Here is a 14,009-nt window from a genome sequence, read left to right on the forward strand (position 1 = left end):
TTATTCCTTTGGATAGGTGAACACACAAAATAATACAGTAACAGACAAGAAGTACACTTACTTAGGGGTTGGGGAATGAGAAGTATGATGTAGCATTTCTCTCAGCAATCAGGTAATCATTCAGATGATATCAGAAGACATATCAGAAAACGAAGACAAAGGATATAGGGTGGACAGCAGTTTATAAACCTTTTGTCCCTCTATCCTTAACACTAAGTACCTGTGATTGATTTGCAATTACCTCCAGCCACTCTTTAACGTGGGAACACAGTTTAACACATGCCCCCCTGCTAGCTGGCACAGGCGCAGTAGAACTCTGGGGTCTCATTTCTGTAGCCCCACATATGCAAATGGAATGCCAGCCAGTCTACCCATTTGGATTTCTGGCAGGAAAACCTTTGTTGGAAGGTGTTAAATGGGACACTTAAAAACTGCTCTGGTTTGAGCCTTCTCCGCCCTCAGGTAAACAGTGAGGGTGACAAAACCCTTTGAACAATACTTAAGTCCTAGACATTGGGTCGCCTTTAGGGCCATCTGCTACCCTGGTATGCAAAGGAATTTCCTCTGGGTCTTGTCCATACCTTGGGACACAGTATTAAACATAAAAAATAAACGTATTAAAATATCCGGTTTTGTTGGGTCTAGCAGGTCCAAACTTCCCAGTTCTCATTGCCGGAACTGGGACACCATATGGTCCAAAAAGCGACTTGCTACGACCTTCGGAACCGGAGATACACAAATGCACATTAAATCATTTTTCACTTTAATACAAAAATCTCCGCTAAAAAAGAAATCTCAGCTTTTCACTAAATCCCCATTGAAAACAACGGGCAGCTCCGCCATAGACTTTCAATGGGAAACCGCCGCCATTGACTTTCAACGAGGTCTCGCCACCGTTGAAGTCAATGGGGTTTCTCCGCCATAGCCGGACAATGGGATTTGGCCGCCATTGAAGTCTATGGGAAAAGTCCCGAACTTTCAAGGGGGTCCATACTCCGTCGGGTTGGTCCAGGAGGGTCAAGGATGGTTCTGCAGTGATGCCGGAGCAGTGACTACAGATACCCCAAACCTTGATCCGCTGGGCCCTCCGGAACCGGAGATATGGAGTACCAAATTTCAGCTTTTTCCACTTAGTCATTTTTCTGAGACGTTTCTGACGCCGCCGGCAAAGCCTATGGCGTGACCCGCTCTATCTGATTCGACCCTTATCGGGGGTCCAGGATTCGGGGACCCGGTTGTGGTCGAGTGGGGGGAAGCCTAGGAACTAGGGGCAAAAAGAATTTTATTTCTAGGTGCTCTAGAACTGTTTATTCCCACACCAATTGTCTTTGAACTTGACTTGTAAGTGATCAAAAGCTCTCTTTTAGACATTGTATCCGCTTTGTGGTTTGCGGTCTGGACGGCAGCCAACTCGTTCTTCGAAGTTACCTCGAGGCATCTCCATTGAAGTCAATGGGCCCGCTCTCCCTCTCGGACGCCACCTGCTGGTCTTTACAGGAAACAGGACTAAAACAGCAAGTTCTCCACTCGAATGCATTGAGCCCTAATGGCGGCCAATGGGGACCTGCAAAATGGTGCCTGAAAAGGCGGGAAAATTACACAAAGAGCTATAATCATTAAAGAACTATTAACCCTTGTGCTCCCGGATGGATTCTAGTGTGTGTGTAATGCAGACACTGATTAAACCAGACATTACAATGGAACAGGGGAACAGGGGAAAATACATTTACATGTTATAACAAGGGTTAAATCACAGTTCTGGACCTCAGCCCAGTTAACCCCTTGTCTCCCTGGTGAGGTCAGGGGATGGCCAAATGGGGTGCAACCCCTTTAATACCAGGCCACCCCCTTTCTCCCTCTACAGTCAGCTTTCCTGTTTTTTGACCCAGGAATCTAAGAAATAAGATAATTGAATCTAGAGAAGAAAAGTGACCAGCGAGCCTGACAGGCACCAAGGCGTCAAGCGTTTTCTATATAGAGCAAATTTTTATGATCTGTGAGGATTCCAGAAGGTGTCTCCACTACGGTAGTGCAAGCGTGATAGCAAGAAGCTCCTGGTTGCCAACGTCATAGTTCTGCTCCGCCGAGGAAAATTTCTTAGAAAAAAACCCACAAGGATGTAGCTTGGCTTGAGGTGATTGCCTCTGTGACAAAATAGCCCCAACGTCAGAAGCATCTACCTCCAGAGTGAAAGGTAGTTTGGGGTCTGGGTGACATAAGATAGGTGCAGACACAAAAGCTTTTTTGAGAAAATCAAAAGCTTGAAGTGCCGCCGGTGGCCAGTAAGAGGCATCTGCTCCCTTTTTGGTTAGCGCTGTGATCGGAGCTACAGTGGAAGAAAAGTTTCTAATACATTTACGATAATAATTAGCGAACCCTAAAAAGCGTTGAATTGCTTTCAAAGAAGTAGGTTGTGGCCATTCCAACACTGCTTTGACTTTGTCAGGGTCCATGCAGAATCCGGAGTCTGAAATAATATAGCCCAGAAATGACATAGAAGTTTGGTGAAACTGACATTTCTCTAGTTTAGCGCAGAGGTAATTCTCCCGTAGATGAGACAGGACCTGTTTGGTATGATGAATGTGTTCAGAAAGAGATTTAGAGAAGATAAGAATATCATCAAGATAGACAATGACAAAAAGATTGAGGAGGTCTCGAAAAATCTCATTCACGAATTCTTGGAACACGGCCGTTGCATTACACAGGCCAAAAGGCATGACTACATATTCGTAATGATTATCGCATGTGTTGAAGGCCGTCTTGGTAATGACTTATGACCACTCTCAGCTCTTTCCCCACCCTTTGGAATCTGGGGCAATCACCAACAATACCCCAGTAATACTGCAACATTTTCTGTGGTGTTTCTGCAGAAAAACGAATGGCCCATCGGATTAACACAGTTAAGTTACATTCAGTTTGAATGGGACTGCCAGGGACCCCCGCTGTGTTAATCCGATGGGCCATTAGTCTGACTGCAGAGATTTCACTGAAATGTTGGCAGCATTACCTGGATATTGCCCCAGAATTTCCAAGGCAAGTTTTAGAATAGTCGTGGTCGCCCCTGTACCCCTGTGCAGGGCATGGTGGACTTTGGTCAGCCCCAGCCTGTCCTGTTCAGGCTATTGTCAGGCTTCAACCCCTGGCCATCAGTCGATATGTCCATTCACAGGCCCCTGTTCAGGAAAGTGCTGTGACCACCCAGTTTTATCCCCTGATGTGGTGGCCATTTGCTCTATTTCTGTTGGGCCTGAATCGATCCCATTCCTCCATGGTAATGTGACCCCAAATATGATAAGTGGCTTCTCCATACTCTTTGCAGTTAAAGAGTTATTTGTTTATCAGTGGATGACCATGGAGTTCATCATGGTTATGTGTACCCTCTCATGTGTCACCTGTTTTTCATCTTGCAGGTTCCAGAATGACAGCTGGTGCACTAAATTTGGTCCCAAGCGAAGACATTGGTATTTCACCCAGGGGAGAGTGTAACATGGTAAGTCCTTTCTACCTGTCACTCCTACCTGTCACGTCAGTCCTAAGAAGTCTGGGCCGTGGCAGGTTAATCTGTGGGCTTTTCACCCCCTTCCTGTTCCCTTTTGAGTGCCAGAAGGTGGTGGTGACTCATGGCCTTGTAACAGCCTATCTGGTATAGGTACAGACCTTGAGCACGCCCCTTCTGGTTCCTCTGAAGGGAAGAGCCAAGTTAGGGAGTTAGTCTGTTCCCCTCCTCCTTAGGAGGTGGATGTGGGTTCCCTCTCTCCCAGCTGGGAGGGAGAGGCCAGCCAGGCCTCATGGCTGGCCTATAAGATCTAAAGGCTCCAGACTCGCGTCCCTATACTATTATATACCTGCCTGGACTGAGTCAGTGAGGAGATGTTTCGGAGTGTGCTTCAGATGGAGACTGCCTCTGGTACTACCAGAGTTCCTTGAAGCTGGAGGCGCTGACACCGAACCAGATGACGTGAAGCACTTATTCCCATGACCTGAAGCACTTATTCCCATGACCTGTTATTTATATTATTTATATGATATGTATTACTACTGTGAAGTGCTATGTACATTTATGGCGCTATATAAATAAAGATATACAATACAATACATCCCAAGCCTGTCCTGATTTCCACTACACCACACATCCACTCAGCTCTACTGGACCAACAGGTATGCCTCAGCACCACACAGAGACAGTAACTAGCCGTGTATCTCCCAGAGAGGGGGTGGGGGGTACATGCGCTACAGGTATATCACACACTACAGGAGAGTCAGAGAAATAGGAACTTACTTTTAATTCAGAGGCTTTATAACTAGCAAAGGTTACAGCAGGTACTGCTGAGGAAATAGGGAACGATGTACTTAACTTAGAAACAGGAGCCGTGGAGACTTCATCTTTTGGCTCCTGGAATGCAGCGCCAGCCTGGGGCCCACAAGATAACAAAAGGGGCACCCCAAGGGGGCCAGGAGCAGGACTGAAGCAGAGACCTGACCGTAGAGGTACTGCAGCATGGCAGAGATAGTGTCCATCTGACCTTCCAATGTATCAAGGGGATTTGAGCGTGTCTCCAATAGTTGGCCCTGGAGTGACAGCACCCTCCCTACCTCAGGGGTCCATGTTTGGCTCGAGCATTATGAAACATTGTCTCATCTCTGAACAGGAAGTGGACTCGCAGGGCTGAGGTAGGGGTATAACATCACCGACCAGAGCGAGGGGATAGAGTCCAGTTAAACTAGTCGTGATCCAGTCAGAAGGCGAGGCAGACGGCAAAGGTGCAAGTCCGGATACAGGCTGGGTCAAGGCAGGTGGCACAGGAGCAGTGGTCAGGTTCACAGACACAGGTCGGCAACAGGGAATCGAAACAGGGAGGGTACAGGAATAGGGCAAGCTCAGGAATCAGACTACAAAGGGGCCAGGCACACAAGGAAATGCATACAATGCTCGGGCGGGGACTGGGAGTCACTGGCTGCTATTTAAGCCCTGGGACAGGTGCAGCCAGTATAGCAGCTGCCAGTAATCAAAATGTCCACAGCAGCCAGGTAAGGGCTGGTTACAGCCAAAGCCAAAGCCTGGACTGGAACCCTTACAGAAACACCCCTGGACTTTACCATCATATACCATCATATATTCTTGGTAACAAGAGAGACTGTTTAAGACTTGGCCAGTGGGATCCAGCAAGAAATGGTTTAATGTCTCAAAGAGACAAGGCAACATGAAAAAGCCAACCTTGGAATTCCTGACAAGACAGAACAGCCAGACTTACACCGCGTATCCCACACAGCCAGGCCCAGCAACAGATAACAATATACAAAGAGATACAGTTATGAAAGGAGGGAGGTATTTGGAGTATGCTCAGAGAAAATGCTGCAGTAAGAATGATTAGTGTGACAGCTTTTCTAAGATATAAGTATAAGCCCTGAATAAGATTTGTTTTGATCATAGAAGAGTACTCTTGATTGCTTTGTCCTGCACGCAAAGGACAGAGCGGGCTATATTACTGGTATTGATGCTGCACTCATAATAAACCATTTATACCCTTTGAACACATCTCCGTGTCAGCCTCACCTTTATACAGAAACTTCTGCATTATCTTCACATTTATGGACTAAGAGCACAGGCAGAATACACAGGCCAAACAGTGGAAGGTGCCCTTGAAAAATGGTATTGTTTTTTCCAAATGCGATCCAGCCAAACCATTGATGGTCAGAGACCCATAACTCTGCATTACCAATCTTTATAGTCGTTAGAGAGACATATTGCTCCTCTAATTCTGCTGTATGTGGCATGTTCCAGAATACTCAGCAGGCGTAGGGACTTCCTATGAGAGGCAACTAACCCTGAATAGTCCCTAAAGTTGACCATACTACTTGTAACTAGATAACCTTGGTCTGCACAAAAGGATATTATGGTACTCACCCACGACAGCAAATTTCTCTATTTCTCTCTTTATTGGGGTCAGATGTTCCTCAGTGTTCGGATCTTCTTTCTCTGACTTAATCTCTAACCTCTCCAGTACAACCACTGGAAAACCTGCCAATGAGAAAAGGAAAATCCCTCATGTAAAGCTGGGAGTGGGGGCTCTTGTGATTTCACCTCCTCTGATATTGGTATTTGATATCCAAAATATCTAGTATACTCACTTAACAAGTGTTGATCCATGCTGGTAGCGGGCAGTGCGCCTCTGTCCATGCTGGTAGTGGGCAGTGCGCCTCTGTCCATGCTGGTAGTGGGCAGTGCTTCTCTGTCCATGCTGGTAGTGGGCAGTGCTCCTCTGTCCATGCTGGTAGTGGGCAGTGCTCCTCTGTCCATGCTGGTAGTGGGCAGTGCGCCTCTGTCCATGCTGGTAGTGGGCAGTGCGCCTCTGTCCATGCTGGTAGCGGGCAGTGTGCCTCTGTCCATGCTGGTAGTGGGCAGTGTGCCTCTGTCCATGCTGGTAGTGGGCAGTGCGCCTCTATCCATGCTGGTAGTGGGAAGTGACCCTCTGTCCATGTTGGTAGTGGGCAGTGCTCCTCTGTCCATGCTGGTAGTGAGCAGTGCTCCTCTGTCCATGCTGGTAGTGGGCAGTTCTCCTCTGTCCATGCTGGTATTGGGCAGTGCACCTCTGTCCATGTGGTTAGTGGGCAGTGCCCCTCTGTCCATGCTGGTAATGGGCAGTGCACCTCTGTCCATGATGGTAGTGGGCAGTGACCCTCTAAAGGTGCTGAGATAGGAGGTTCCTTGATTTATATTTGTTGGGTGACAGCTGTGCCTGTATAAAAGAGAAGAAGAAATGTAATTAGTATGATCTGTTTTCTTGGACAAACATACAGCATTTAGTATACACATTCAAACGTAATATTATTAATATATTAATGCCCCAAAAAGGAGTTAGAGGAGACAGGGGCGCCAAAACAAACATATGGTCCTTCCTCAAACAGGAACTTAATTTCAATCACTGCAAATTACATGAATGGATCAGAATTAAGTTATAACATAACCATCTAGTATACAAACCGCAGAATAAAGAGTCAGAGATCAGCAGCCATAAGAATAGTGATGTCGTCTTAGTGCAACATAGTAACACGCTGTACAGTACAAGGGACGCTGTGCGGTTCGGGCGGTGGTGAGCGGCCTTCCAGTGGCTGATGTTGTTTCATGCCTCTATCACTGGGTCTTATCTTTTCCTCTTGGGTGGCCTACCTCTGTCCAAATTGGTTACTGACCTACAGTATAATGTCTTGCTCCCTATTCATTCAGTCCGTTGTCATAGGAGAACACATTTGTGTTTATCAAAGCAAGGCGGTGGCATCATTCCCCCCCGGGATGTCTGTCTGTGCCAGCCACTTTTAGAAATTTAGCGCCAGTGTCGGTAACTAAACTTGTTAACTTTTCCATCTGGCAGGCAAACCAAATTCTGTTTCTAATCTTGGGGATCGATGAAATCTCTGACTGCTTCCATAATGCCGCGAGCTCGCACCTCGTCGCTGCTGCAAAATGTGCAACTAGTTTATGTTCCACTTTAGCCAGTCCCGGAGTGTGCCAATACAATAGGAATAGCCAGGGATCTAAGGGTATAGTGAGGTCAAAAATCCTCAGCAGCCAATTTCTAATTTGTTCCCACAATGGGGCAACCTGAGGGCAGGACCACAGCATATGAAGCAAGTCTGCAGGTTCTCCACACTGTTTGGGACACAATGGGGAGTACCCTGGGACGAATTTAGAGAGTTTAAATGGGGTGAGATACCATCCCATTAGGACTTTATATGCATTCTCCTTTAACGTCGTACAGATGGAGCTCTTGGCTGCTGCCATGAATATCTTATCCCATTCCTCCCCCTCCAGTACTTCTCCTAAATCCACTTCCCACTGATTCATGTAACTTTTTTGGAATAATCTGCGCTAGAACGGATTATTTCCCTGTAAATTCTAGATGTGAGTCCCCTTGTATCTGTTCCCAATGTACAGATCTGTTCAAAATCTGTTAATGCAAAAGTGCGCATTTTTATGCGATTTTATTGTCTATAAAGATTACCTGTTTATACTATCTGCACCATCATTTGCATTATCTCTCTTCTGAGGTGGATTCCTTATCTCTTCAGAGGTGGATTCCTGACAGAAAGACAAATGTACAGTCTCTCTCTCTCTATATAAGACTGTTTTTATATAGGATCATAGGAAGCAATATGTTCAATACTCAACAGTGGATAGAGTCCTTACCCACATTAAAAGGGACCAACATCATTGGAACGTTCACTCTTTCCTATAGATGAATTGTCCATCCCAACTACAGTATATGTGCCTCATAGGCTTCTAAACACCGTCATAGACATGGTTCTATAGTCCAGATTCCATCTAAGATTGCGACAGGTCAATTTTATTCAACGCGGCTGAACCAAGTTCCCAACACAACGAGACAGAATTCTTCTGTTGGCATACACAAGACAGTCTTCATTAGTGGATAAAGTGAAAGAACCTGAAGAAAGGAAGGTCCATGATTCCACATACATGGAATCTGCTTACTACCTTTGCCAGTCTACCAGGATGGGAGACCTTCTGCCAAAACATGTAGTTCCAAGGTCAATGGTCACCAGCGGAAACAAATCTATCAACATCCTGGAGACATGTGCACTACTTTATGCGATTCAAAGAATGAGTCCAGTCCTAAAAGACCTTACACGCAAAATGTTGTCGGACAATGTCACAGAAGTGACAAGGGGGCACACAGTATAAAAGCTCTCAGAGAGGTCTCCAGGATCTGGAGATTTGCCGAACGCAGTTCCCCATCTTTCAGTTAAATATATTTCAAGAGACAAAAATATATAAAGGCAGACTTATTGAGCAGATAATCTGTCCTGCCAGGAGAATGGGAACTATGTCTACAGAAATTCCTGGACATAGTACATTGATGGGTCCTTCAATTAATAGACCTCATGGCTTCCATGGGAAACAAAAGGTTGCTCAGTTTTGCTCCAGATGCCAAGACGAACTATTTGGAACGCCATGTTAGTCATAATGGACGTTCCCTCATGTACATGTTCACCTCTCATTCTGTTACTCCCAATGGTGATAACCAAAGTCAGGAGACCATGCAAATTTATACTGATAGCGCCTCATTGGCCCAGGTGGGCATGGTTTGCAGACCTAATGAACCTTTCCACAGACATTCCAGGGAGGCTCCCTCCCCTTGCAATGCAAGTGTTTTGTATGAACAAGCCATATGATTGTATGATAGTCCCTAATGACCTCTATCACACAGACTGTGATCCACACCTGGACCTCTGTATAAACACAACGTCTGTATAAAACAGACAATACTCCCCATATTTAAAAACAGTTTACTTTTTTAGTCTTTATCCTCATGGCCAATTGAAGAAACTTTAGAAAAACCTTAATGTCCATTTATCAAAGAAAATAACATCATATTGTAAAGAATGTAACAATCTAACTGTCTTCCCTAAGCACCTCTAACCGTGAGAATAGGAAAGAATGTAACAGTCTGACCGTCTTCCCTAAACACCTCTAACCGTGAGAATAGGAAAGAATGTAACAGTCTGACTGTCTTCCCTAAGCACCTCTAACCCCGAGAATAGGAAAGAATGTAAAAGTCTGACTGTCTTCCCTAAGCACCTCTAACCGTGAGAATAGGAAAGAATGTAACAGTCTGACTGTCTTCCCTAAACACCTCTAACCCCGAGAATAGGAAAGAATGTAACAGTCTGACTGTCTTCCCTAAACAACTCTAACCGTGAGAATAGGAAAGAATGTAACAGTCTGACTGTCTTCCCTAAGCACCTCTAACCATGAGAATAGGAAAGAATGTAACAGTCTGACTGTCTTCCCTAAGCACCTCTAACCGCGAGAATAGGAAAGAATGTAACAGTCTGACTGTCTTCCCTAAGCACCTCTAACCGTGAGAATAGGAAAGAATGTAACAGTCTGACTGTCTTCCCTAAACACCCCTAACCGTGAGAATAGGAAAGAATGTAACAGTCTGACTGTCTTCCCTAAACACCCCTAACCCCGAGAATAGGTGTATTAAAATTTAGTTGTAAGAACTCAGCCAAGGTGCCTCCCTGAATTCTTACGGCTCCGAGCTCGTATATGTCATACTATTTGAAATAATCTCATATCTGTTGCGTTTCAGTAGCTCCCGGGAGAAAAGGTTTTGCTTGCCCTAGAAGGACCTGATCTGTAGAGATCTAACAGTTTTGGTGTAAGAAGTGGGATTTCGCACAGGAAAGAGGGTGAGTAAAGATTCTTTTTATTTGTTTCTCACCCTTTCCTCTGCGAAACTAAACAACCTAAATTTATAAGGGCAAAAGAACATAAGGTGAGAGTCCTTATTGTTTAATCGTGGGTAAGTCTCTTTAATCAAGAGTAAGTCCCCGATTTATGTAACAAAGGGTTAGAGTCCCTTTAGTTTTATCGAGGGTAAGTCTGTGATTTATGTAACAAAGGGTGAGTCCTTATTGTTTAATCAAGTGTACAGTAAGTCCCTGATAAGTAAAACGGACAGTATATGATTTCAAATAGCATGGCAATTTAAGTTAAGTTAAGTTAAAAATTGTTTAAAGTTAAGTTAACATAAGTATTGTTTAAAGTTAAGTTAATAATTGTTTATTAATACGTGCGCATAAAGTGTTAAGATTTCTTTCCTGTATAAACTCATGATGGGCACTAACATTTTGTCATCTAATGAACTTACACTAACCTGTCAGCCCTCTCCCTCACGGTCAGTGGCAAAATCAGCTGTCTCTCTCTCGCCTGTATGTATTGTAATAAGCAGCTGCAAGTAGCCCCCACCTTTTTTCCTCCAGCTATTTTTACACAGGCATAGGAATGTACCAAAATAGTTAAAAGCAGCATGACTATTAGGAAAAACGAACATGCAAACTCAAATTATTTGTGCAACATTAGCTGAGTATGAGTATATATTAAGTTTAAATTAATAATATTTTCCCGTCTGAATTGAAAAGTGGAAAACAAGAGTATAACAGGTATACAGTATGTTTCTTTTTCCCTCAGAATTTTTTGTATGGATATGGTAAAAAAAAAAAAAAGGTTGATTGATTGAGTAATCCCTGTGTGTGTGCTTGTAAGAATCTGGGTGAATTCTATCTATGTGAAAATGTTATTTGCATTGAATAATAAGAATACCGGTGTATTGTATGTATACAAAATGACTATTCAGGACTTGCAAATGATTCTAAAATAAGAATATAATTAATTGCTCATGTTGAAATTTAATTTTTAAAAGGTGTACACCACCACTATAATATAAACTAATTTACACTGGGCAGGGGAAAGTTTGGGTATCTGTGGAGAAAAAGAATAAAGAAAGGATGAATTATTTTTGTAAACAGTCCAGTCACTGGAATAATAAGGATGTTTATCGTACTGGCCAGGCGATTTATTTCCTTAACCAGAATTATAATTCTTTTCCTCTAAATCTCCACAGATAAAATCAGGTGAATATCTTATATAGAATAACAGGGGAAATATATTCTAGACACAAAGCTAACTAGAAGCTCAGCATTTAAAAAAAAAATTAGTTTAAAAAAAAAAAGAAAAAAAGAAGTTAATTATGATATGAAGAAAAAAAAAGGGATATCTTTATTAATTTATTCTGCAGGATCAAACTGTTTTGTTTTCCTATTTATTAAAATAGGTGAGAAAATATGTGTCTGTTATTTTTGTAAAAAACTGGTTGAATGTGTGAAAGAAGCGTAAAATTCTGTTTGTTTTGTATCTGCGCTCGGTGCTCTTTTTGTGTATAACCAGTAACTAAACTATCTAAAAGTATATGTTAAAGCCTACAATTTTCTGTTTAACAAAGATCCAGTTTTAATTTTTGAATACCAGAAACATTGTCGGGCTGTGTAAAGAGCTGCATATTTCAAGCTGTCCCAAATTGTATTGCAGTAACCAGTAATTAACCATTTTTTTCTGTTACAAGGTTTTGGCAGGAAGCCCAGAGAGTTATTTGAGCTTGTTATATGGCTTGAAATAGAAACAGGTGTAAATTGATTAATATAGAGTTCCAATAAACAGAGGACAGTAACCCAGAATGAGCACTCTAAACACCTGGTGGGTGGGTAACGAAGTGGTTAAAACTTAAATCTTTAATATCCGTGTAAAATAATGGGGATTAAAACAAATATTAAACGCTCAGATCCTATAGTATGAACACAATGTAATGTTCTGGATCACTGATGAACTGCATAGAATCACTAGTGTATTGCAGTGTGAACAGGTGGATAAAGTAACCACTAGTCCAATGTAATCAGCACAAAAAACTCTAGTGCAGACCTCGAAATAGCAGTAAAGCAACGTACAAGGAAAACGGCCCCTGACCAGGTCTGCCAGTATACTAATAATAATAATAATAGCGTGTTCTTCTATAGTGCTGCTGGTTTGCAGAGACATTTTTGCAGGCGCGGGTCCCTGCCCCGTGGAGCTTACAGTCTACGTTTTTGGTGCCTGAGGCACGGGGAGATGGAGTGACTTGCCCGGAGTCTCGGGGAGCCGACACTGGGAGTTGAACCGGGCTCCCCTGCTTCAAGCTCTCAGTGCCAGTCGGTGTCGTTACTCACTGAGCCGCTCTGTCTCATATACTAGAGGGTTCTCTATGGAATTATTTTTCTGCAAAGTTGATCAAAAATATTTAATATTTTATCATTTTTAACCATCTTTTTCTCTCAAATTTGTCCCACCTATAAATCTGTGTCTATAGGTTTTTATGCTACAGGTTGTTCTTTCAGCAAATCAGATGCTATTTTGTGTTCTAAAAGTTTCTGTCAGAAGACTATAGCAGATTATTTTTATATTCAGTAGGTTCTTTTGAGATTTTTTTATGAAAATGTTATACCCAAAGGTTTTAGGTTAGTTTTGCTATACATCAAGCAATTCCATTAAGGTTATGCTTTAAATGCTGTTATCCTTTATATGATATTGTTCACATGTAATACAAGTGAACAAAAGGAGGGTGTTATTGCTGTTATTATTGCTGGCTGCCCCTGAAACCATATGGCAAGGGCTGAGAGTGTCAGCTCTTGGCTCTTGGGTATAATTGTAACGGATTTTCTGGCCTGACCCACCCAATCTCATATTGGCCCCTGTGGTCTAAGCAGCCCCCATTAGTGTAGTGTCTGGTGGTGCACCTGTTGGCAACAGGACTCCTGAGTCTCCCGCATGATGGTGTGTGGGGATTGCCAACCCAGACAGGCAGCTGAGGTACTGTACTTGAGTCGTACCTATCTCATCAGGATCCCAGCGTCCGCTTGTGGATGGTCCTGGTGAGGAACTCCTCTGTGGTGCACCCCTCGGTGCAATCACTCCCATCCATACATAGGGCACCTCACCAGAGTGTGAGGGCAAACCTCCATAATTACTGCTGGCATGCCCATAACTTACCAGGCCTTACTGTCAGCAGGAGAGATGACTGTAGCCATTTTACAGCATGGTTACATAATATTGTACCTTACTATGTTGCCTGTAATTTTTCCTTTTTATACCCCCACATGGGTATAAACTAGGAACTGTGTATGTAGGGTTAACTGCCAGTGTGCTAGTTAATACATTCTCTATGTATTCCCTTTGCTTCATGGGCCTGCAGCTGTCTGTGCAAACTTATAAGTGGATTGCCTTGTATGGGTGGCCCCTTATGAGAAATAGCTGCACAGAATATGCTTATGAGAACAGAGTCTCCTGGCACATGAGGGGAAAGGGAGGGGATATTTTGGAATGTCTTGTCTGCCAAGCAAAGTATTCTTAGCTGGTATCTTAGAGAAGAGAAGGTTTTAGAACCCCACATGATAGGTGCAAATAGTGCAGTGCAAGCTCTTGTGTCTACATGTTTGTTTTATGTGTTCTAAGCCTGCAATGAATTGTGTTTGTCCTGTGATTTAAACCCAGGTTGGTGAATTAGCATGTGAATTAACATGTGAATTACATGTGAATAAGCATTCCAATGCCCCAGCTCAGATATGGAGTGCCTGAAAGTGACCTGACCCTGTTATTTCCTATGTCATATTCCCTTAGC

General features: G+C 43.4%; 1 protein-coding gene across 2 annotated transcripts in view; it reads right to left on the reverse strand.

Moving 5' to 3' along the window:
- The window catches only part of LOC142469066 (uncharacterized), a 144,649-nt gene that overhangs the window by 46,379 nt on the left and 84,261 nt on the right, over window positions 1-14,009 (reverse strand). For both annotated transcript variants that reach the window (XM_075576059.1, XM_075575976.1), the window contains exons 2-3: window positions 6,130-6,737; window positions 5,906-6,019 (exon numbers count right to left, since the gene is read on the reverse strand). In XM_075576059.1, coding sequence (XP_075432174.1) covers window positions 5,906-6,019; window positions 6,130-6,658 — 643 coding nt within the window. In that variant the 5' untranslated portion in view covers window positions 6,659-6,737. The remainder of the gene's footprint in view (window positions 1-5,905; window positions 6,020-6,129; window positions 6,738-14,009) is intronic.

Source organism: Ascaphus truei, chromosome 1, assembly GCF_040206685.1.
Source record: "Ascaphus truei isolate aAscTru1 chromosome 1, aAscTru1.hap1, whole genome shotgun sequence".
Taxonomy (NCBI): Eukaryota; Metazoa; Chordata; class Amphibia; order Anura; family Ascaphidae; genus Ascaphus; species Ascaphus truei.